General features: G+C 45.6%; 1 protein-coding gene across 1 annotated transcript; it reads right to left on the reverse strand.

The window, feature by feature from the left end:
- Positions 1-16,741: 16,741 nt before the first annotated feature.
- Positions 16,742-18,127, reverse strand: LOC104330581 (olfactory receptor 6E1-like). The gene is made up of 3 exons (XM_009935814.2): positions 17,190-18,127; positions 16,906-16,972; positions 16,742-16,819 (listed from the first exon to the last, which is right to left on the reverse strand). Exons 1-3 carry the CDS (start codon positions 18,125-18,127, stop codon positions 16,742-16,744), a joined length of 1,083 nt encoding a protein of 360 aa, XP_009934116.2.
- Between the last annotated feature and the right edge of the window lie 7,964 nt (positions 18,128-26,091).

Consider the following 26,091-nt stretch of genomic DNA (forward strand, 5'->3'; position numbering starts at 1 on the left):
GTCCTGCACTCTCCCGAGTGGCAACTGCCTTCCCCCCAGCCAGCTCCCCCACCAGAACCCAGCGTGACGGCACATGGTATCAAATACCCTGTTCTCTTTGGCCAGTTTGGGTCAGCCCGCTCGGCTGTATTCCCTACTGGCTTCTGGTGAAAAAGGTCCTGGCTGAACCCAGGACAATGAGGAGCAGCTGAGGGAACTTGGGCGGTTTAGTCTGCAGAAGAGCAGGCTGAGGGGAGACCTTACTGGCCTCTACAACTATCTGAAAAGAGATTGGAGTGAGGCAGGTGTTGGTCTCTTCTCCCAGATAACAAGGCCTAGAGGAAATGGCCTCAATTTGTGTCAGGGGAGGTTTAGATTAGATATTAGGAAAAAATTTCTTTACTGAAAGAGTGGTCAGACATTGGAATAGGCTGCCCAGGGAAGTGGTGACACCACCATCCCTGGACGTGTTCAAAAAACGTGCAGGTATGGCACTTCCAGACATGGTTTAGTAGGCTTGGTGGTGTTGGGGTGACGGTTGGACTTGATAATCATAGAGGTCTTTTCCAACCTTAATGAATCTATGATTCTGTGATTTTTTGATTCTATGTTTGCAGTCAAGGATGGCCCTTGGAAATGCCTGGTTATATCCCTTAACAGCAAATAGATTACAGGATAAGGATCTTCACCTGAGAAATGTGAATTTGTTGTGTTCAAAGGAAAGTCAAATAATTTCCTTCATTAGATTTGATCCTAAGCTCCAGATTTGGGATGCTAATCAAATTTTACATGATATGGCATGTAAGGGACATAATTCGTCCATTTCACCTATCACAATTAATAAGGACCCATGCATTTCAGTTGCAGGTGGTAGACAGTTGTGTAGGGCTCTACAGAACACTGACTCCCCACCACAATTTTCCTGTGGAATCCACCCACACAGATGAGCCATTAAGACACACACCACAAAGGTGCTAAGCACTCAGGTCCTGTTTACCTTGCAAGTAAGATTCCTCATAAACAAGCTCAATGTGATAGATTTAGACTGTTCCTGAACTCAGAGCACCCAATTACACGAAAAATACAAGTAACTTATTTATGGAATTGATGAAGTTGTTATGTTAAACATGCCACTGCTTCCTCAATGATATGGAGATCCAATGATGATGACAAATCTGGCTTTATTTTTCATTCTGTGAGGTGATTAATGAAAAATCACATCTTATGTTTTTTGATGAGTGATTCCAGGAGTCTAACGAGCTGTTTAGGTAAGAAGAAACAGGGGAACAATTGAAGTGTACACAGGCAGGCATCTAGTACCATTTTGGATCTCCTAGAGGATGTGATATGTACAAAAAAGGTATGTCTCAAGCCAGCCAGCCTTTTGGATATACAGCTGGAAGCCACACAGAATGACACAAACAATCTGAAAACATGCTGGGGATACAGTCAGTTTCGAAACACAGATGCCTAGTATCATTAAGTGCTGGGTGCTATATTACCTGGCCTTCAGCTGTCAATTCATAAGGTGTAGGTTTCTCTTTTGTTCCGTTTTATATACGTAAGCCTCAGCCAGTTGGCTTGGGTGCCCCAGGGTATCTGCAAAAGTAGTAGCAGTTTATGTTCTGGCAGTTAATTTACACACTAGATTATTTTGGTTAAGCTCGTGGATTGCTCCTTCAATGCCTGCAAGAGGTCAGCTCAGCCATGCAAAATATGTTTTTCTTCTCACCAACTCAAAGGCAAACCTCAGGGTGATTAGCTTCAGTGCAGGCTATATTGGAAGCACTTAGCTTGCTTAGGAGACTCCTAGCCCCCAGGTAAAAAAAGCTTCAAGAAGATGACTACCCTAAGCCTTATGGGGTTTAAACACCAAATCCAAGCACATATTATGGCCAAGTGGAAATTCTGACATCTTTCGAAATGTCAGCTTTGGAGAATCAGCAGAGGTCCTGTTATATGGAAAGAGTGACTTCCCCACAGAACTTTATGGAATCTTATGGCCATATTTTTCAATGCATCATGAAATATATGAGGCGAGTTACCCTAGCAATTCATCCTTCTTAAACATCTAAAGAAAATTGTTGCAGCAAATTTCTTTAAATAGTGACCTCAGAAAAGGTGTGTCAGCCCATACTGCAATGAACTTCTAAGAAAGGTCAAAGAAATCAGCACTTTGCATAAATTTCTCTCCATTGATTCTTAAAGACTTCTAGGGTGACAAGCTGTGGCTTAAGCATCTAAACCAGAGACTTAAAATATTAGGGGAATATTAAAATCTCAGGCTAAGTGCTGAAAAACGTTTGTAGTTACTGACATGAAAAGGTATGGCTGTCTTTCTGAGGAAAAAAGTTTAAGATAGTTCTCTTTCCTCAGCCATCTTTGCATCCCAAGGTATTCATGAAGAACTGTCTCCATGGCTGTGGTTCACCTGCATCTCTGTAGAACTCATGCTTACATTTGCCATCAGTGTTGTGTCTAAAAGAGAAAACTTACGAACTAAGTTCACATAGCCGCTGAAAACAGCTGAGACGACAAATAAACACGAGTATGAAATGTCTAAAAACGTAGAACCGATTAAGAGTTACTAGTGTGCCATTTATGCTTTTTTTTAATGTGCAAACTTACAACTATGCAACCAACTTTAGCATTCACATTCACAGGGACAAATATATTCATACTGGTATAGTTACTCTAAAACAGAGATTAAATTGCTCCCTCTGAATTAGATCCATTCCTCTGACCTGCCTTTAGCTACCTAAAAAATTACTCCTTAGATCTAAATTGTTCATCTAATAATCAACTGTCCTCAATCACTTTCTTAAGGTGAAATGGGCCACTTCTCAGAGGAGTGGTATTGCAACCAGCTAATTTGAGGAATCACTAGTTCGACATTGAAAGCTGAACTAGTCACCCAGGCAACTGAAACAATTTTTGAAGAGAGATGACCCTTTTCCAGAGAAAAATGTCTCATCCTTACTTGGACAATGAAGGTAGGTCAGATTAGCTAAGCTGATAGTGAAATGTCTTGGGTAAGTAGCACAGGCTCTGAGGGCTAAAAATTACGAGGAGAGTCTTCCTTCAAATGTCATAGGTTATTTTCTGTCATTGTTTTGTGGGAGAAAAAAATGATTAAGACTATCTAACCTTTAGGAAATATTCACGTTTCTTGACTATTTTATTCACAGTGTTCTTCACCTCTCTGTTTCTCAGACTGTAGATGAGGGGGTTGAGCAGTGGAGTCACAACAGAGTAGAAAACTGAGAAGAGTTTATTCAATGCTCTTAGAGTCTTAGTTTTTGGCAGGACATAAATAATTATTAATCTTCCACAAAAAAATGTAACAATTAGGTGGGAAAAGCAAGTGGAAAAAGCCTTTTGCATCTCAGTGGTGGAAGACATTCTCAGGACAGCGGTGATGACACACATGTAGGACACCTGGGTTGGTAGGAAAGGGCGTAGCGCATACTGATTGGAGGATGAACACCAACATTTCAGTCAGGCTGCAGTCACAGCAGGAGAGTTTTATCACTGGAGTGGAATCACAAAAGAAGTGATCAATAAACTTGGGACCACAGAAGGAATGCTGTGAAATCAGGAAGCAGCGTCTGGCCATAACAAGGAAACCATTCATCCAAGACCAAGCTATAAGCTGCAGACAGTATCTGCTATTCATGACAGCTCTGTAGTGAAAGGGTTTGCACACTGCTAAATATCGATCATAGGACATCACTGATAAAACTTCCAGTGACTGCTAGGGAACCAAAGAAATAAAATTGTGTAATGCAGCTGACAGTAGAAATGCTCTTGTCCCCAGTCAGAAAGCTGGACAACAGCCTGGGCAGGATGGTAGGGCACCAGGGCACTGCAGCAGGATGTATTCATGACCTAACTAAATCAGATCAGTACAACCAGTGGAAAACCATAATATGCATTTTCTAAGAACCGGACAGATTGATGAATGTTTGTGAATCCTGAACCTGATGAAAAACTGAAATATCCAGAAAAATATTGAGGAAAATGTTGAAAGGTATGACTTTTCTCATTTGGCAATATTTTTTTAAACCTGCAGGGTCAGAAAGTGATATTCCAGCCAACAGAAACAAGTCATGATTTAGAAACCCTCAATCAAACGGAGAAAGGAAAAGAGAGGGATTCTTTGAGTGACTATTTCATCACCCAAGATGACAAATACCATACCTAGGAAACATAATAGATACTGAATGAAATCATAAGAAGAGATCTTTTTTCTACTTTAATACACTGATTGTTACTAAAATGATCAATTTCTCTTCTTTCTCTCTTCTCTCCTCTCTCCTTTTTTCCTTCTTTTTTTTTAGAGGTTGGCAAGTTTTTGTTATTTTTTTGTTTTGGAGGTTTTTTCTGTGCATGTTTTTTTTTTCTGTTAAAGAGTTAATTCAGAAGCTAAAAGAACACAAGGCTGAGGAACAACAAAGTGATCTAGCAGGGACCTGGTGTTACTTGTTAAATAAATATTGTTACACACACACAGTTAAGCTCGGCGTAGACACAAACACTTGGACATATTAATTCCCCAGTAACTGTTTAAAATAGTTCGCCCAGAGAAGCTGTGGATGGCTGCTCCCTGGAAGGGTTCAAGACCAGGTTGGATGAGGCTTTGAGCAATGTGGTCTAGTGGAAGGTGTTCCTGCCCTTGGCAAGGGGGTTGGAACTAGATGATTTATAAGGTCACTTCCAACCCGAACTGTTCTATGATTCTATGCTTCTACGAGATGAACTATACTGTAAGAGGATTTCTCTCTCTCTCTCTCTCTCTTGACCACAGACTAGTGTCTTAGTTCTGGACAATCACATTGAAAAATCTTCATTTCATTCAGATTGAATGTCCAAAAAAGTAACACTTCAAAATAAAATAAAAATTATTCCTGTTTCACAAATCATATTTCAATAGAAAAGATAAAAGGAAAGTTTCCCACCTACCTTTCTGCAGAACAGTTTGCATTTGTAATTCCCACAGGCAGACTGCTAAGGCAAACTTCTGCCCTTCTTACCCCAAAATATACTGAGCATATGGAAAGTAAAAGAATACCTAAGGAAATTTGGCATTCAGTTACACTACAATGAATATTTAATAGCTTGACAGCGTGTTTGTTTGTCTACTTATTCATCCTTCCTGCTGTAATTTTCTTCATATCCTGTGCATTAATGTCCATCCTCATATTTTCATCCTGGACCAGCCTAATGTGATTTTCCTGTTAGAAATGTGATTTTAGCCTAGTCTGATATGATGCATGCCCACTTGAAGTGCTTTTGCTCTGTAGATGAATCAAGTCTTCCAGTGCATAAACCTTCTCCAGATGGCTGTGCCTCTATCTGCCTGCCTGTGTACTGCTGAAAGATGAGCCTACATCTAGAACTGATATGAGATGCGTCAGTTGTACCACTGCTTATTTTTCCTGCTGGAATAATGAGTGCCTGTTGGCATTACTGCATTTGAGAAATTACCATTAACAGACCACAATACCTCACGTTTTGCATATTTTTCAAGCTATGACACAACTACAACAGGGTGAAAACAGTAAAAAGTAATTTTTGTATTTGCCTATCATTTATTTTCTCTGTTACTTTGTTTCCCATTGTCAATCAAAATGGCAAGTAGTTTCTTCTTTTTGTGTGACTACAACTTACATTAAAATGATATGTTTTTCCTAAACTCTGTTCCATAGACATTGTATTTGGTCTGGCTGGGATGGAGTTAAATTTCCCCATACCAGTCCTCATAGTGCTGTGTTTTGTATTTGCAGCTAGAAAGGTGTTGATAACACACCGGTGCTTTAGCTACCGCTAGAGTATCAACGCTGAATCTCTAACACCTTGCAATCACCCTCAAAAGGCCCATAGGCTGGGGTGGGCAAGGGACTGGGAGAGAACATAACCAGGACAGCTGATCCAATCTGACCAAAGGGATATTCGATACCATATATGTCTTACTCAGCAATACAAGTTAAGAGAAAGGAGGAGGAAGGTAATATCTGTTATTCAGATGTTTGTCTTCCAAAGCAACCACTATGTGTAGTGAGGTCCTGCTTCCCAGGAAGGGGCTGGACATCACCTGCTGACTGGAAGCAGTGAATAAAATTATTTGTTTCCTATATTTCTGCGTAATCCCTTTTCTTTTTCTTTATTAAACTGCCTTTATCTCGACCCACTAGTTTTTCATCTTATTTTCTCCCCTTGTCCTGCTGAGGAGAGGGAATGACAGAACGGATTGGTGGGCACCTGGCAACCAGCCAAGTTTAACTCACCACAGATATCTATGTTTTGACTGTATATATACATGTATTTTACAATTGCCAACTGAATTCTACCTCCTAAAACAGATTGGAACTGACCACAGACTTCAAATTCACATAAATGATATTTAAATTTTAGGTAGTTACTGAAAATCCATGCGTGTGCTTACTTCATGCATATCTCTGTGCATTGTTATTGAAAGCAGAAAAAATAGGACTGGTCATGGATAGAATAAAATTATAACAAGAACCTTTTAGAAAGAAAGTATGTAGGAAGTGGGACTTCTTAAAGTAAATGAGCCTGCTCCAGTTCAGCTGGCTAAGTCAAGCAGTGTAGATGGCTGACTCCAAGGTCAGCTCCTTTGCTGAGAAGAGCTGTTGTGAAGAAAGCAAGAAGCAAGGGTCTGTGCCCTCTGTTACTCGACTTGCTGGGTGACCACTGACTGTGTCTGATCCTGACCACTGTCTCTGGACCCAGTCCTGACCCTCACTTACCCCTCAGCATCTTGGCTCTTTGTTGGTGAGGTCATTGCTCCCACCCACCCTACTCTTGCATTTGGCCAGCAGCTCACCTGCCTTTGTGGAGCAGCTGGCCTTTTCTGCTCCCTGACAGGACCCTCCACGTTCAAATCTGCTGGACCCATGCAGGCTTAAAAAAACAGTGGAAATGTAGTACCCAAAATGCTTCCATGGATTTGTAGGCAGGGCCACAATCTCTCCACAGCCCAGTTCCCTTCTTTTCTGAGCAGTGCTGTCTACCAGGGGTGAACTCACCAATGCAAGCATAGGTTGAACGCTGGAGAACTTCAGACCATGCATGTATGTGACAGGCAGGGGGGTGGCTACAATTGTCCCCTCAGCAACAGCACACAGCTTCTGTCCAGACCTGTGCTAACTCCTTATACCACTGCCACCCCTCAGGTTGGTCACCTGGCTGCTTCCTATTCTGGATGCAACAGACTCTGCTATCCTGCCTGGACAGAAAATACGTGAGCATCTGAGCAGAACTACTTTCATGCCACATTAAGACCAGGTATTACTTCTTCACACATCAAAAGAGGCCCTGAATTGAGGGGGCTGACATCCTCCAGAGATGCTCAGAAGAGAGATTCTGGAGGTCCAGCACCCCAAAACAATCCACAACCATTGAGTGCTCTCCATCAAGAGTCAGTGAGAACCTTCAAGGATACACCCCAGCTGTACAGAAGTTTTGGGAATGTGAAGCTAGGTTAAGGGGTCAGCAGTTCAGTATTTGGGGCACTTTTTGACCAAAGGTGCCACTTACTAAACATGGGTATATGATCTTCTCAGCCTGGTGGCAGAGCTGAAAGAGGAAGTGGAGAGGTTAAGGAGCATCAGGGAGTGCGAGAGGGAGATCAAACGGTGGAGCCCCACCCTGCCATCCCCGAGGCCAAGGCAGCAGGAGGCAGCTCTGCAAGAAGCAGAGGACCCCCTACCCTCTTGCCACCAAGCAGAAAGAGCGGACCTAAGAGACAGGGGGGAATGGAAACAGGTCCCTGCTCGGGGCAGCAGGCAGATCCCCTCCCAGCCTCCCTCACCTCCCCAGTTGCCCTTAAGCAACAGATACGGGGTTCTGGAATGTGAGCGCCAGGAAAATGAGGATGTGGGTGAAGCTCCATTCGGGGGGTTACCTAGGAAGAGTCAGTCAGCCCCATACATTATGGCTGCCCCTGTTCAGAAAAAAAGGAGGTGATTCCCTTCTAAGGGGAACAGAGGGCCCGATATGCCAACGAGACCCATCCCACAGGGCAGTCTGCTGCCTCCCTGGGGCCCGGGTTAGGGATGTTGCTAAGGAACTCCCTGGTCTGGTGCAGCCCTCTGATTATTACCTACTGTTGGTAATGCAGGTTGGCAGGGACGAGATCATGGAGAGAAGTCCCAAAGCCATCAAAAGGGACTTCAGGGCCCTGGGGCGATTGGTTGAAGGATCAGGGGTGCAGGTGGTGTTCTCCTCAATCCCATAAGTGGCAGGGAAGAGCACTGAAAGGGGTAGGAAAACTCACCTGGCTCAGAGACTGGTGCCATCAGTGGAATTTTGGTTTCTTTGATCATGGGGAGGTGTACAGGGCACTGGGCCTGCTGGCGACAGAGTCCAGCTGTCACAAAGGGGAAAAAGGATTGTTGTCCATGAGCTGGCGGGGCTCATTGAGAGGGCTTAAAACTAGGTTCAAAGGGGGAAGGGGATGTAACCAGGCACACTAGAGATGAGCCCAGGCGTGGCATGCCAGGGTTGGGGATGAGATTGATAGCCCAGCTCAAGTGCATCTACACCAATGCACGTAGCATGAGCACTAAACAGGAGGAGCTGGGAGCCATTGTACAGCAGGACAGCTATGACTTGGTTGCCATCACAGAAATGTGGTGGGATGACTCTCATGACTGGAGTGCTGCGATGGATAGCTGTAAGCTCTTCAGAAGGGACAGGCGAGGAAAGAGAGGTGGTGGGGTGGCTGTGGATAGTTAGGGCTTGGCGGTCGGAAGATGTCACGCTGTACGGAAAGATAGGGCCCCTCTCTGGATAGCCAATAGCATTTAGCCTATGACGCAAGCAGATGGAAGTGACACTGTAAACCTAGACTATTTAATGCTGTGCTACCCACCAATAAACGCCATTTGCCGTCCACCACATTGGTGTCTGTGAGCTGATGGCCCGAGCGGCCTGGGATTGGTCGCCGTGCCGTTCCTGAACCAGGTCACCACGCCTCTGAAGGCAACAAGTGGCACTGCATGTTAGGGACTGCTTAGATTCTATGGGTAAAGATAAGGGGGAAAGCCAACAAGGCAGACATCCTGCTGGGGATCTGTTACAGACCACCCAACCAGAATGAAGAGGTGGAGGACGTTTTCTGTAAGAGGCTGGCAGAAGTCTCACAGTCGCTAGCCCTTGTTCTTGTGGGGGACATACCAGACATCTGCTGGAAATACAACACAGCAGAGAGGAGACAGTCTAGGAGGTTCCTGGAGTGTGTGGAAGATAAATTCCTGATGCAGCTGGTAAGTAAGCCTACCAGGGGAGGTGCTTCACTATACCTCCTGTTTACTAACAGAGAAGGACTGGTGGGAGATGTGGTAGTTGGAGGGCATCCTGGGCTTAGCAACCATGAAAGGACTGAGTTCACAGTTCGAGGCGAAGTTAAGAGGGAAGCCAGTAAAACCACCACCATGGAGTTTCGGAGGGCAGACTTTGGCCTGTTCAGGATGCTGGTTGAGAGGGTCCCCTGGAGAGAGTCCTGGAGGGCAAAGGGGTTCAGGAAGGCTGGACATTCTTAAAGGAGGAAGTCTTAAAGGTCTTAAAGGCACAGGAGGAGGCTGTCCCCATGTGCCACAAGACGAACCGGCGGAGAAGATGACGGGCCTGGCTGAACAGGGAGCTCTTGCTGGGACTCAGGAAAAAATGGAGGGCCTACCACTTATGGAAGTAGGGCAGGTGACTCAAGAGGAGTACAGGCGTCTCGTTATGTCATGCAGGGAGGAAATCAGAAAGGCAAAAGCCCAGCTAGAACTCAGGCTGGCCACTGTTGTAAGGGACAACAAAAATGTTTTTACAAATACATCAACAACAAAAAAAGGGCCAAGGAGAGTCTCCATCCCTTATTGGATGCAAGGGGAAATGTTGCCAACAAGGATGAGGAAAAGCCTGAGGTACTTAATGCCTGCTGTGCCTCAGTCTTTAATAGTCACACTGGTTATTTGCACTGTAGTCAGCCCCCAGTGCTGGAAGACAGGGAAGGAGAGCGGAACAAACCTCCCATAATCCAGGAGGAAGCACTTAATGACCTGCTACGCCACCTGGACACTTACAAGTCTATGGGGCCTGATGAGATCCACCCAAGAGTGCTGAGGCAACTGGCAGAGGAGCTGGACAAGCCACTCCCCATCATCTATCAGCAGTCCTGGCTAACAGGGGAGGTCCCAGATGACCGGAGGTTCACCACTGTAACATCCATCTAGAAGCTGGGCTGGAAGGAGGATCCCGGGAACTACAGGTCTGTCAGCCTGACCTCAGTGCCAGGCAAGCTTATGGAGCGATTCATCCTGAGTGCACTCACTGGGCATGTGAAGGACAAACAGGGGATCAGGCCCAGCCAGCATGGGTTCATGAAAGGCAGATCCTGCTTGACCAACCTTATCTCCTTCCATGACCAGGTGATCTGCCTAGTGCATGAGGGAAAGGCTATGGATGTTCTCCACCTGGACTTTAGTAAGGCCTTTGACACTGTTCCCCACTGCTTCCTCCTGAAGAAACTAGGTGCCCATGGATTGGATGGGTGTACTCTTCGCTGGATAAAGAACTGGCTGAATGGCTGAGCATAGAGAGTGGTGATGAATGGAGATAAATCCAGCTGGTGGCTGGTCGTGAGTGGTGTTCCCCAGGGCTCAGTTTTGGGTCCGGTCTGGTTTTACATCTTTATCAACAATCTGGATGAGGGGATTGAGTGCTCCCTCAGTAAGTTTGCAGATGACACCAAGTTGGGCAGGAATGTCGATCTGTTCAAGGGTAGGAAGGCTCTGCAAAGGGATCTGGACAGACTGGATTGCTGGGCCAAGGCCAATTGTATGAGGTTCAACACGGCCAAGTACCGGGTCCTGCACTTGGGTCACAACAACCCCATGCAATACTACAGACTTGGGGAGGAGTGGCTGGAAAGCTGTCCAGCGGAAAAGGATCTTGGGATGTTGGTCGACAGCTGGCTGAACATGAGCCAGTAATATGTCCAGATGGCCAAGAAGGCCAACAGCATCCTGGCTTGTATCAGAAACAGTGTGGCCAGCAGGAGTAGGGAAGTGATTGTGCCCCTGTACTCAGCACTGGTGAGGCCGCACCTCAAATACTGTGTTCAGTTTTGGGCCCCTCACTACAAGAAGGACATGGAGGTGCTGGAGCATGTCCAGAGAAAGGCAGTGAGGCTGGTGAGGGGTCTGGAGGACAAGCCTTACGAGGAGCAGCTAAGGGAATTGGAGCAATTTAGTCTGGAGAAGAGGAGGCTGAGGGGAGATCGTATTGCTCTCTACAACTACCTGAAAGGAGGTTGTAGTGAGGCAGGTGTCAGTCTCTTCTCCCAGCTAGCTAGCAATAGGACAAAAGGCAATGGCCTCAAGTTGTGTCAGGGGAGGTTTAGATTGGATATTAGGAAAAATGTCTTTACTGAAAGAGCGGTCAGATATTGGAATAGGCTGCCCAGGGAGGTAGTTGAGTCACCATCCCTGGAAGTGTTAAAAAAATGTGTAGATTTGGCACTTCAGGACATGGTTTAGTAGGTATGGCGGTTTTGGGTTGACAGTTGGACTTGATAATCTTATACGTCATTTCCAACCCATGATTCTATGATTCTATGATTACTCATCACCTGTGGTGAGGAAAGCAAGATCTGAGAGGCAGGAAAATGTTCCCTGGCTACTACTGGACCATTATTCATTATTGCTTCTCAGAGAGGGGCTTGGAGGGGAGCTGGTTCAGCCACCCTTTTTTTCTTTCCCCGTGTCCTTCCTGAAATCAGGCTAAATCCCTCTGCTTCTGCTTCCATACGAGGAGCAGAAGGATTATCAGCCTCCAAATTTAGATCCTCTTGATCATTTCCCCATCTCCAGCGAGGTGCAACCAATAATTCAATATCATCCTCCTTGGGTCCATATTTTAAACACCTTTTACGGGCACTACAAGCAGACCAGCACTTTTTCAAGTCCTCACCAGATTTCGCCTTCTTTAAAGCCATCACCATAGAATTTTGTGGAGGTATCCCACACTGTTTTTGCTACTCTGGATGATTTCTCAGTGTGAAAAACAGATCTACATATGTTATCTCATCCCATTTACCTTCCCTTTTGCAAAATAATGTTAATTGCAAGATGGTATTATATCGCAATGTTGCATTTTCTGGCCATTTCTCCCCACTTTCCAAGGTATACATTGGCCACCAATGATTACAATAATTTACTGTTTACAAGTCAGAGGATCACCCCCGAGATCTTTCCAATGCTTTAAAATACAGCCCAAGGGTGTACTTTGTGGGATGGATTTTTTGCTCAGAAATGTACCCATCTCCCTAAAGACTAGTGGTTGCGATTGTGCACTATTACAGGCACTAGTCAGAGGGACCCCAACCCTTGTTGGAGCTCCCTCTGGGATCCCAGCCCCCTGCCAGAAATCCCAACCTTGGAGACTTCAACATCCCGTTAAAGACTCCCCCTTTGGGCCCCCACAGGCTTTCACCTAGCAGAAACTTACCAACCGAGGTACCTCTTCAGACCAACCCTGCGTGGCTTTCACCGTGCCTTACAAGCAGGCTCCTACCCAGAGCTCCATTACCTGTTAAAAGAATGCCTTATTGTTTAATTCCAGGAGAATTACTTGGAATCCTTCAGTCTGGGGATCAGAGGTTCTCCTTGAGAATACCTCGATGCTGGCTGGAGGTCCCGTGATCCCACGGATGCGTTAGTATTAACAAGCGGGGTCCCAACTAGGTTGCCAGATACTGTCACCGAAAATCTGGGATTAAAACCTCGTAACACCAATGTAGTGTTAAAAGGCAGGCATTCTTTATTGCAGCGCTGGATGCATGGGGGATAATTCCACCGAACGTGCATACTTCATACCTTTTCCAAGCAGTTTATATAAATCAAAAATATACATATTTATTTTATTAATACATATTCATTATTATTCTCCTTGGTTATTGGTGCAAATTTGTTTGCTTCACATGTAAATTTTTGCGTAGACTCACTCGTCCTCTTCCATTGTTCTCTTGTGAGTAGGTGGTGTTACTTGGGTAGGTGGTCAGTGGGTTAGTGGTTGCAATCTCCCCCTGTCAGAATTACCTTTTACCTGTTCAGCTCTTAATCTTGGCAGTCCTAGCTAGCTTTCTCAGTTTGCTACACAAAAACACGCTTCATCATTCTCTTTTGACAGAAACAGATTGTCTCCTATTTTGTTAGCATTAACTGTTACCTAGAGACTAGAATACAGATTAAAAAAATACAATAATTGGTATCAATCCCCCAAGCCCTTTTTGCTGTTCATTGCTATCGTTAGCAGACTCTATCACTCTGGTTACACCACCACCATCTATTTCTTCTCTCAAGTATGTGAACCCCACAGAATTTGTTTTGCGGTCTCCAGTTTTTGGGCTTTGGTCCACCGAAGCCATTGCTGAGTGCCAGGAGCTGGTGGCACTGCAGAACACAGATGGCTCCGGGGCCCTCTGCTCAGGCTTGGCCTCTGTGCTGGAAGTTGATGAGGCTGAAATCAAGGGAAAGACGCCTAGTGAGGTAATGGAAAAACCTCTTATGGTGGCAGCGTGCCATCCTGGGGCAGTGGAAACCCCTTGGCTGGTGGCAACACTGGCATCCAAATGGCAGGCAGAGAGGAATGAAGGGATCAGAAACCAGAAGCCACAAAGGAAGCGAGGGGAAGCAGTGAGGGGGCAGGAGGAATGCTTAGCACTATGTGCTGGTCTGAGTCACTGTTCTCCTACAGGTCATGGAGCCAAGTATTTGGGCTACAGTGCTGGCTGTGACCTACCTGCACAGAAAAAAGTGCTACCAAGACCTCTGTGAGCTGCTGGAGGCCAAGGCTGTGACCTGGCCGTGCAGCCGAGCTGGTGAGTCTTGAGGGTCCTTTTCCTGCTGATCCCCACAGCACAGCCTCCTCCCTTCTGTCTCCAGTGGGACCTGCCTCACCCCTCCGCAGGACCACAATTTCCTGCAGGCAGATGAAAGAGTGCTGTGTCCCCTTTCTCCTTCCCATCTGTGGACTCTCCCTCCTGCCTGACTCCCCGAGTGTCCCCGTCTCTCCCTGACTGCAGTGTCCCAGCTGGACAAGTGCCTGGAGGAAGCCAACAGCCTCCTTGGGAGCAGCGTGAAGCCAAGTGTCTTCAGGCTCTGAGCTCAATACATGCCTTGTGCTACAGACCGACAGCATCTGCAGAGCTAAAGAGGGCCAGAAAGCTTAGCCTAAATTCACCTACCATGCTGGGATACCACTGCAGCTACCAGCTGAAGTCTAGCATTACAGATGAATTCCCTCTACTTATGTCTTCTATTGGTTGAGCTGTACCTGTATCACGGTGAACTCCTCAAGGTAAAATTTCCAGTTCAGAGTCTCCAGTATGTTTGGTCTGGGCGGAGTTGGGAGTGGGAAGGAATCATCACATTCCCCAGTGGCTGCCCTTCCCAATTTTGGCTTTGGGAAAATGGTCGCCAGTGAAGACTGAGGCAAAAAAAGTTGTTGAGTACCTCAGCTTTCTCCTCATCTGCTGTTACCCGTACAGTATATAGCGTTAGTATACAAGGTATTCACTTGAGCAATAAAATGATTGGCAGAGGCTGAAAAGGCAACCTCAGTCACTCATGGCTGCCTAATTCTGAAGGAGTCAACCCCATTATAGTCTTCTGCAGGATCTGAGCTGAGTCCTCCTTCTGGACCCTCACTGGGCTCTGCTGCATCAGTCTGGAAAAGCCTGTGTGTATTGCCCCATCTCAGTTTCTCTTTTTCTCAGAACAGTCTGAAATGCTTTGGAGGTCTGGAGAGGGACAGCCATTGCCTGAGGCGTTGAAACACTTTGCACCAGCTCAGAACTTTCATATTCACAGGGATTCTCTTACACAGTGCTCCTTCCCTGAAATCCCAAGGGAGACTCCCTCCAGGACACTGATTATTTCCGTAATGCTAAGAAATTGCATTCAGGTGCTTCAGGCCTAGAGCTCCCTCTCTGGAAGGAAGAGTGAAAGAGCTGAACTTTTTGTTGCCTTCCTGTGAGAGAAGGGTTTTCAGAGACAACAGGGAGGAAAGAAACTTGGGGCAGAACAGGTGACACCCAGACCTGAGTCTTCCTTCCCAGGCATTATCACACGAAAGGTAATCACTTTATGCTGAAGATTACAGGAAAGTGCCATGTTTGCTGAGGCACATCTGGGATGTTCTGATTTCATCAGTGGGTCTTTACCTAGTGAAAATGAGAGGCAAAGATGTGTGGTTTAGTTCTGCCCTTTCCTGAATGTCTTTCTCCTGCTTACGTTTTCTGAAATTCTAGAGAGCATGGTTATGGCTGTTGTTATAGTTACAGCTGTGCTGTTGCAGTGTTGGTCCTAGCCCTGGGACACTTACATACCTCCTCTGAAATGCTGGAGAAGATTGGGAAGTGCGTAGGTCAAGGTGGTCAACACTTCTTACTTCATCTCCCACTGGGCTGCTCCATAAAACACTCCCTCTGTCTGTAACCTGGGTTTTCATCTCACTCCTTCAGATTTTTAATACTTAACTCTCATCTGTTTTCCCAGGAGATTTGGAAACTTTTCATTCACACTGTTCAGTAGGGAAACCTCTCCTAATTGCACTTGTCATCAGAATCTCCAGACACAATTCATCCCAGCCCAGGAGAAAGGTGTATTGGAGTTTGGGTGCATCAGCTTTTTTTGAGCAGCCTGTCCATCGCAGGACTTCTGTGGACCATCTAGGTGCTTTCCTTCAGCATTGCCATCTCCCTGTGAAGGCTCAAAAGTCACAGGGAGAAAATCAGCAGGGACATCACTGTGCTTATCCACAATGTTGGGAAAACCCTAGGATGCAGTCTGGGCAGAGAGTTCTTTTCCTCGAGAACAGACTTTCCCTGAGCACACACTCAGGCTCATGATGGGTATTTACCATAAGCATGCACTAGATGATGCTCCTTTCCCACTCCACCCTCTGTTCACTCAGCCTCTTAGTAGCAACACTGAGCACAGAGCCCCAAAACCACAGCTGAAAACTCAGAGGTGCTCCATACCTGCAGTGCCAACTCTTCTACCAACAGGAGAAAGAGCAGCCAGTATGATGGGACATCAGTTGTATGTTTTCATTGGTTATTGGGGAGGAAAATGTAAAGCAGTATTAGCCAGGGAGGAAAGAAACTGTGACTGTAAGAATTATATGCGCAGAGATGTGGTACACCTTACACAGACTGTAGCATGTGATTATGGTAATCACAGCAACAGCAGGTGCGTTTATGTCAGTTATGTTTGTTTAAATTTGCCAGCATGTGTCTACAATATAGGTGTGATACGATTAACTGACAACTGGTGATGGATACCTATCAAAAACTTAGCCACGTAGCCATGGTCGCTGCGCGCTGCCTGCAGGCTCCTCCGTTACAAGGCGCTGAAGAGGTTGTGCTGTGGCCGGGACACTCGTGCGGCACCACCCAGCCTGTGGCCTTGTTCTGCCCATGGCGCAGCGTGGGAGGGCACGGACCAGACCGGAACGACCAGACTGGCACAGCATGGAACAGAACAGCTTGGCACAGTGCAGCCCGGCCCAGGCCTGAGCCTCACCAGGTGAACTGTTACGTGCAGCTCTAACTCCTCGACATGCAGTGGCCTTTGGTCAGGATTGCTATGCCTGCAAAGCAGTTTATTGGATGGTGGGGTCTTCACTGGTGGTTTTCCTGCTAACACCCCACAACCTGCGAGCTGGCCTTTCATCTCCTCTAAATTCAGTGGCCTTTGTGCACGTCCTCAGTTTCTGCAGACAGGTTGCTGTTTATTGTTCCTGTTAGGTCAGTTCTGGCTTCCTGAAGAGTCAGCTCTGAGACAGACCCAGAGGCGATCAGCCACTTTGCCCTTCTTCTGCAGCTGTCCTGCCTCTGCTCTGTCCCACTATGGGGTAGAAGGGGTGAGTGAGCAGCTGGATGAGAATGTGGTTGTCAGCCAAGCCTAACCCACCACTGCAAGGGGGAAAAAAAACACAGGCAAAGCTGAGTCTAGGTACTGGAGGACTAGAAGATCCTCTCTGTGTTTGCATTTTTTGGTTGCTAACAGAAGGAGGAACTACACAACATGTAGAAAGCATAATTTAATTCACAGTTATACAATGCTGATGTTGTAGCTGGGAAACAATTCAGTCACTTGGATGGGCTTGGCTTGGGCTACTCCAGCACTCACAACTGCCTTAGGGAGCTAGAAAATGCCTTCAGCATGCTCTCCTTTAAGGCTTGTTTGACTTGACTGTTCCTGAGTGAGTAGACATATGGGTTAAGCATCTGAGTCACCACAGAGAAGAAGAAAGAAAGAACTTTGTCAGAGTCCTGCCCACCTCGCTGTGCTGGGCGGATATACCTGTAAGCACATGTGCTATAAAATATCATCACCACCATGAGGTGAGCTGAGCAAGTGGAAAATGCCTTCTTCCTACCTGTGGAAGATGATATATGCAAGATGGTGATAACAATGCAGCCATAAGAAACAGCAGTTACTATTAAGGTACTAGTTATGATGATAGATAGTATGATAAGCATCAGTCCTTCAATGAATCCTGTGTCTGTGCAGGACAGTTGCAACAACAGGGAAGTATCACAGTAAAAGTGGTTCATGACATTGGGACCACAGAATGGCAACTGGACAATCATAACGGTGGGAGGAAACATCAAGAGAAAACTCACTGCCCAGCAAGCCAGGACCAGCTGGAGGCAAAATCTGTTGTTCATAATTGTTGTGTAATGCAAAGGGTGGCATATGGCAACATACCGATCGAAGGACATTGTTGCCACATGGAAAAATGTGCAGGTACCCAAGTAAAAGAAAAGCAGCATCTGAAGGAAACAACCAGGCAGGGAAATCTTCTTCTTCTCTGTCAGAAGGCTGTAGAGGGTGCTGGGAATGACTGTGGAGGTAAAAGTAATTTCCAAAAGGGCAAAATTTCTCAGGAAGTAGTACATTGGGGTCTGACGGAAACGATTCACAAGAGTGATGCTGATGACAGCAATGTTTCCAAGCAGGATCAAGAAGTAGGCAACCATAAGAAACAGAAAGAGGATGATCTCCAAATGGCGGCTGTTGGTCACGCCCAAGAGGACAAATTCCACCACTGTTGTGTGGTTCATTGAGGCACCATTGCTAGCACAAAAAGAAAAAAAGCCTCATTTTGAGAACTACTGGAAAACAACCAAGCACAAGTCAGTTTGGCTTTGCTGACCTTAAAGGGCAATACCAGTAATGAACCCTTTGTAAAAGACTGGAGCAGCCACAATAACCACGTTAACAACCTTGTTCATGCACATGGAGTCCTAAACTCCATTTGCAATACTGAGTCCTCCCTCCAGTAAAAACGATTCATACAGTTCCCTCTTCATATAGTTGAGAGAGGTGCACGTGCAGAAACTGTTATAGACCCTAGGACAAATGAATCTCTGAATGGTCTGACAAGATTCAAATACAGCAAAAAGCCAAATACACACAGTGAGTACTTTGACTAAGTGCCCAAAGATCTACTAGTTGAAATGAATTCAGAAGTGGTACTGCAGAGGAATGCAATCACACTGTAGACTGACACTGAAACAGATTAGACTAGTTGATGGATACATCAGTACTGCAAAAGAGAAACTTACTGCAGTTAAAAGGAAATTAAAAGTAAGTTAAAAGTTAGTTTAGAGTTAAAAGAAAAGAGAGAGGTAAAGACTTTACAGAGAAAAGGCCAGACAGAAAGACAGCAATGCTACAAGGAGAAGGCAAAATGCACAGAGAAATGGATGAAAGCTACATCGCTTCCCTGTCTCAAAAAAATCACACCCAAACTCTAATAAATGGTCAGAATAGTTACCAGTGTATCCACAACAATCCAGGATGCTTTGAAAAGGATTCTTAGTCTGATGTTTCTCCTTCATTTAGTTTGATATTTGATTTTCGGCAAATAAATCTCCTCTCTTTTCAGCTCCTTTTTATAATAGTGGTAGCATATACATTCTTGTATTTCCTTACTGAGTCAAACCTCAGGGACCAATTAGGTACTGAAATCTGCCAAACACCTTCTGGGAAAGCATTTGTGAAAGTTTGAAGAATGGTAAGAATATAATCAAGCCACAGAGGAAATGAGACTGGAAAGGACCACTGGAGGTCCAATCCCTTGTTAAAAGCAAGGCTAACTTCAAAGCTGGACAAGGCTGCTCATGACCTTCTCTATATAAGCGTGGATATCTCCAAGCACGGGCATCCCAGAACTTCCCTGGGCACCGCCCTGTGCTTCAACATTTTCATTATGAAAAGTTACTTCTCTGTGTCCAGTGGAGATATACTTGTTTAAGCCATGACCCACATCTCTTGTCCTTTCACTGTACACTTCTGAGACATCTGGCTCTGACCTCTCTATAAATCCCCTTCCGACAATGAACAGTACAGCTAGATCCCTCCTCTAAACTGTGTCTTCTCCCGCTGCTTCTCTTCACGTGTCGTGTGTCCTGGTTCTCTGATCAACTTGCTCATCCTTCTTTGGACTCACACCATTTTGATAACACCTGTGGGTTTTTTTCCTGGGTGAGGGCGGAGCTACCCTGTACACAGTTCTCCAGATGCAGTCTCTCAAGTGCCAAGCAACAAGAAATTAGCACCTATTCTGAATGGCTGGCTACACTCTTGCGAATGTAGCCCGGTATGCAGTGAATATTCACTGTCACAGAGGCACACTGATGACGTGTTCAAGCTGTCATCCACCAGAAGCCCACAGGTCTGTCTGCAGAGTTGCTCCACAGACAGTCATCTTCCAGCCTACACCTATGGGTGGGGTTATCCCATCCCACAGTCAGGACAACTGAAGGAAGGCCACTTCACCTCACTGAGTACATCAACCAACTAGTAACTAGCTTCCTAGCTGCTGTGGTTACTATCAGGAGCTAAGTTCAAAGTACCAAAATCAGACAGGAACTAGAGTATTAACCCACCCTGTGGCACCACCTGTCTTTCTCTATTCACTATTAGGAGTAAAGTGACTAACATGGATTCCTAAAGCAGAGATGTAAAGCTAGTGGAGGAAACACACCCTTGTAAGAACTTGTAAGCCAGGTCAGTTTCTAATTTGCTGAGGAGTATGCCAGATCCGTATGTAAATTAGGACTCACTCATCTCAATCAACCCGTTTTGTAGCTGTGGAGAGGAGGAAAGGACAAACCGACATCACTGCAAATTTCAGTTCTGCAATAATCAAAACTTGCCGGTGACAAGTGGTGTCCCTCAGGGGTCCATACTGGGGCTGGTGCTGTTTAACATTTTCGTCAATGAGTTAGACAGCGAGATTGAAGGTACCCTCAGCAAGTTTGCAGAGACATCAAGCTGAGTGGTGCAACTGACATGCCAGAAGGACAGGATCCCATCCAGAGGGACCTGAACAAGCTTGAGAAATAGGCCTGTGTGAACCTCATGAGGTTCAACAAGGCCAAGTGAAAGGTCCTGCATCTGGGCCGGGGCAATCCCCACTATCAACGCAGGCTGGGGGATGAAGGGATTGAGAGCAGACCTGCTGAGAAGGACTTGGGGGTACTGGTGGATGAAAAGCTGGACATGAGCCACCAATGTGCACTCACAGCCCAGAAAGCCAACCATATACTGGGCTGAAGTGTGGCCAGCAGGTCGAGGGAGGTGATTCTGCCACTGTACTCCGCTCTGGTGAGACCCCACCTGCAGTACTGCATCCAGCTCTGGAGCTCCTAGCACAGGAAGGACATGGAACTATCGGAGCAGGTCCAGAGGAGGGCCACAAAGATGATCCGAGGGCTGAAGCACCTCTCCTATGAAGAAAGGAGAGAAGAAAGGCTGAGAGTTGGGACTGTTCAGCCCGGAGAAGAGAAGAAAGAAAGGAGAGAAGAGAAGGCTGCGGAGAGACCTTCTAGCAGCCTTTCAGTACCTGAAGGGGGCCTATAGGAGAGATGGGGAAAATCTTTTCAGCAGCGCTTGTTGCAATAGGACAAGGAGTAACTGCTTTAAACTAAGGGAGGGTCGTTTTAGACTAGATATAAGGAACAAATTTTTTACAATGAGGGTGGTGAGTCACTGGAACAGATTGCCCAGAGAGGCAGTGGAGGCCCCATCCCTGGAAACATTCAAGGCCAGGTTGGACGGCATTCTGAGCAACCTGGTCTAGTTGAAGATATCCCTGCTCACTGTAGGGAGGTTGGGCTAGATGACCTCTAAAGGTCCCTTCCAACGCAAAGCATTCTATGATTCTCTACTATGACTGTTAATACTTTCCCTCTTCCAGAGGGAAGCAATTCACAGGTTGGGTTGAAATCCTTCACCACACACCAAGAAGAAAGAAACAAACTTACTGTTAACCATTTACTACAGGAGGAAAGAGGGGTACTCCAAGCTATAGCCCATCTGTTTATTTGTAACATGTTTTTCTCTACTTTGATGATGTTCCTGGAGCTAGTCATAGATCTACAGCATAGGACATTTGGTAATGAGGAAGTACTAATGGAAGAGTGGGAACCATCCAAGACGATATTGTGATATGTCTTTTCAGCAGGTTCAGGTATTATTCTACCACTTGTTAATCCATGGTCTGTACCAGGGCTCATCCACTCCGCTCATCTGCACTATCCTGTCTGTCACGGCTCATTACACTCTTTTACTCAACTCTTGATAGAGGTAAGTTTGTGCTACTCCCACTCTATTCTACCCTTTTGCCTTACCATCATCTGGCAAGTACATGCAATATATAGATGCAATTATACTTTCATTTGCATTATGCACCATTAGTGGAAAATAGCTTAAGTCTTCACAGGTGTATACACAAAAAATAATGATAAAAACTAGTATGATGCAAGATAATTAATGGCCATCAGGTCCTAGTAATCTTAAACCTTCTGAAAGCAGCTTTCTTCATTCACGTTGTACTAACTGTAAATCAGTTTTCTGTTTCTTTTATGCAAACATCAGCTGCAGACTTTCAATATGTAACTCAAACTTTACAGGTGTTTGACATTTCTTGCAGTTACATCTACTGCTGGTGGTGTGGCTCGCTGAGAGCACAGGAGTCCTATCACAGAAGCCCAGCATCCATCAGCCTAAGGCATACTAGAACTATGAACCCTGGCAGGGCCATACTGTTGAGACAACTGCTCTTACCTCTTGCTTTCGGGGAGCTAGTAACAGCTTGACACCAACACATAACCTTTCCACCTCATGTCCTCTGTGTCTCCAAGTGTCTGCATACCAGTATTCCCTCCGTATCTCTGTCACCACGGGTTTTATAGACAAACATCAACACAAGTTGCCAATTTAGTCAGTTCCCAGAGATATCACGGTATATCTTTCTAGCAGTTTTAGGTACTGTTCTCCTGTCACTTGTTCATTCTTGGTCTCTGCGAAATCTCACCACACACAGTTCTTGTTGTCCTGCTGACCATGCCTTATTACACTCAGCTATTCAACTTGTGATCAAGGGAAGGGGCTAATACTCAGGTGAGATCCACCCAACTACACCCACAGTGAGGTGACTGCCACCCCATAGCACAAGTCTAAAACGAGACAGACTACCACCACAGTCAAATGTCTGTTGGTGTTGCCTACAAAAGGAGACCTTTATGAGTTGTACTTATTTCCTCATGCTCCTAGCATGGAGGACAAGAAAAGTTACAGCGACAAAAACGCATTAAAGGAAACACATCAATACTAGCAGGAGGACAGAGAGAGGCCTAAGGCTAGTGTAACTCCCATTAAAAATGCACTTACGAAAATAAAACAGAATGACCCTACAGCTGATCCCACCTACAGCAGGGAGATGGGAGCAATTATACATTTGACTAAACCATGGTGCTTTCATGCACTGCCTCTTCAATCCAAATTTCCCTGAGTTTAGTGCCACACTGAACAACACCTCTACAAAATCTGCAAGTTGCACTTTGCTTGGTCTTACAGAATAACCAGGATGCAATTGAGAGCAGGCCAGGACAGAAGCAGGTTATTGCTACGACTACAGGGGAGAACAGAGAGCAGCAGTGACAGACTCTGCTCATGGAAACTCTTCCCAGATAGGGCCGTTATAGTGTTTACACTCCTTTGGGTTATATAAGTTCTTCTTCACCAAGCCGTATCAGATAAGCAGGACATAGTAAACTACAACAGAGAGTGGATTACTTCACAAAGGAACATCTAGACAGTCCATCCTTTTACAAACAATTCAATCCTTCAACAGTTGGGTCATGCTGACTCGGTGAGGCTAAGAAGTCACGCTGCAGACATCTCCTAACTAGAGAAGCTGGCAAACCTCTGCCTACAAGCTATTAGCTATTTTACTTCTACACTGGGGAAAGGATCAGCACAAGTAAAAAGCTTCAGATGTTTTCAAGTTAGCATGGCTGGAGCAGATGCCGTGGAAAGAAAGATGGATGCACTTCACTCGCAAGAGAAAAGCAACAATATACTTTATTGATACAAGACAGTGAGTTAACAATGTTCAATGGTAAGTGTGACAGTGATTTAACAAGATTTAGTGGCAAGGTACACTTGAATATTTACTGCATAGAGGACAATGTCAGACAAAACTGTCAGGGAGACCCTCCTGTTGAGCTATGAGATTCAGAAAAGACTCCCTTGCTTTCTAAAATCCTTCTCAGAGAGGAGTCTAGGTGCAGCTTGGATCCAGACTTAGCTCCAGACTCGGCCAACGGTTTATGTCTAAAGGATTATATATGTGCAATCAATCCTTTATATCACTTAGCTAAGATTTTCAGAGTTTCAGCACACTTATTCCCAATTCACTTATCGAGTATGTGACACAGTAAGGATTCTTTCAACCTCGAGGAGTAACCTTGAGAGGTGTCCCTACTCAAGGGGAGATGCTGGTGTACAGTCTGCTGCTGTGTGGGAGAGCACAAATGGCTCTTGGGCTGCTCACTATTTATGGTGGTAAGATGCTTGACTTACAGTCATATTTGCATACCAGCAAGATGTCTGGGTCCCTGTTCCAGACAGCCCTTGGCTACTGTGTTGCCATCCATCCTGCAAAGTCCAGCATGAACCGGATGTGGCCACCACAACCCTCATTAGTGTTTACAGCTTAAGTGAGGACCAGGGTGGTGAGCACACTGCCAAAGCAGAAGAGATGGATTTTGGATAGCATTGGGTTAGCAAAAGCCTAAGAACTTTCACTTGACAGTCCAGAAAGAAGTCTCATGCAACAAATAATCCTTGAGCATCCATTCCATGTTTTCAGGTGGAGTAATGGCCATTGCTTTCTTCTTGAAGGCCTTGTGAACAGCAGAATCAGTTGTGTGGTTTGGGTTCTTATTCAGCTGCTAAATTGGTTGACTCAGTCATGATGAGTTAAAAGTATATTAGATACTAAATCTCAAGTGTGCAGGATAAATATTGGTTCTAGACAGAGAAGAACCATGCAGGACAAAGGCAAAGGCCAAGGAGATGCTTAAGGGGAGCAAAAGGAAGTGGTGCTGCAGAAAAATGGGCAGAGAATCTCTGTGGGAGTTGCAAGGGTTTTAGCAGTGTAGAAAATTGGAGTACCTGACTATAGGGCCCTGTAGGGTATTTTTAAAATCATCATTTGTAGAATCATTACAGATCATAAATCACAGAGTAACAGAGTTCGGAAGAGACCTCTGGAGATCTCTGGTTCAGCTCCCACTCAAAGCAGGCCCAAACTGGAGCAGCTGCTCAAGGCCTTGTCTAGTTCAGTTCTGAAAATCTACAAGATATTCAACAAATTTTCAGGGTCTCTGTTCCAGCGTTTAGCTATCCTGTGAAAAATCTTTTCTGAATATCTAACTGAAATTTCTTGTGTTGTATCATTCGTTCTCATCCTATCTCTGTACACTTGCAAGAACAATCTAGCTCTGCCTTTCATATATCCCACCAAAAGGTAGCTGATTGCCACAGTAAGATTCCACCCGAGCCTTCTCTCTTCTTGCCATAGAACAAACCCAGCTGTCTCAGCATCATGTCTTGTGCTCCAGGCTCCACCTCTCCTGGATTTGTTCCAATATACCAAAGTCTACCATGCTCTGGGGAGTCCCAAACTAGACGCAGTACTGCAGACAGGTTTTCACAAGTGCTGAAGAGAGGGGAAGAATCACCTTCCTTGACCTGCTACCTATGCTCTTTTTAAGATGGCCCAGAATATGCTTTCTTTGCTGACTCCTGTTTACTTTTTCACAGGAACTCTAGGTCTCTTTCTGCAAAGCTGCTTTCCAGCCAATTAGCCCCAAGATTTTTCTGTTCCATGAGGTTATCCCACATCAGGATCAGCACTTTGCTCTAAACTTCATTGAACCTAGTGGTATTTCTTCTGATACATTTCTTGGCCTGTAAAAGTCAGTCACAATAGCAGCCTTGCCCTCTAGTATATCGACGGCTCCTTCCAGTCGTCCACAGCCTAGCTGATAGTGAACACCGTCCCATCATCCAGGTTGTTAACAAAGATAGTATTGATCCCCGAAGGACTCCACTAATAACCATCCACCAGTTAGACTTTGTGTTGTTGATCATCACCTCTTAAACTTGGAGGTCCAGCACTTTATAGTTCACCTCTCCATTCCATAGCTCACCAGTATTTTGTGTGCACCCTAGCTCTGGGGTAGCAATCATTACCTCCCCCCCAAAACATTGTTCTTCAGGGCCACAGTGAGAACACCAAATGAGGCATTATGTGATGAAAGGAGACGACTTCCAGATGGTCCTTCTTTGCACATCAGCACGGCTGCCTCCCACGGGTCCCAGCAATCCTGAGCACCATCAATTTTGTTGGAGTGCCCCAGGACTGCAGCCACCATCTTTAACCAGGACATACTGTCACAGAGCGGTCTGGGTTTGGTAAGGTGAAGAGGAAACACTACAGCTTCTGATGCTTCTCTGTAGACGTGAATATGCAGAGGACTTCCACAAGGGCAGCAGTTGCTAGTATTTGGAGGAAGAAGCAAGGGACACAGCTGTGGAACCCAGAACCCATTCACACACAGGCCTTTGCTCCTCTGCTGGACAAGAAAGGGGACACAGGCAGATTATTATTCCCCCAGATGCCACAAAAATGGGCAACTGACCAAGGAAAGAGGTCCTAGTCCCCTTA

The sequence above is a fragment of the Opisthocomus hoazin genome, chromosome 26, assembly GCF_030867145.1.
Source record: "Opisthocomus hoazin isolate bOpiHoa1 chromosome 26, bOpiHoa1.hap1, whole genome shotgun sequence".
Taxonomy (NCBI): Eukaryota; Metazoa; Chordata; class Aves; order Opisthocomiformes; family Opisthocomidae; genus Opisthocomus; species Opisthocomus hoazin.

Excerpts from the sequence above, each read along its gene's own strand:
- LOC104330581 (XM_009935814.2), bottom strand. The coding sequence starts at position 18,127 with ATGAACCACACAACAGTGGTGGAATTTGTCCTCTTGGGCGTGACCAAC. Across the intron at positions 16,973-17,189 it reads TCTAGCTCCCTAAGGCAGTT|TGGTGGGTTAGGCTTGGCTG; the intron begins GTGAGTGCTGGA and ends TCCCCCTTGCAG. Across the intron at positions 16,820-16,905 it reads CTCACCCCTTCTACCCCATA|GAAGCCAGAACTGACCTAAC; the intron begins GTGGGACAGAGC and ends CTGACTCTTCAG.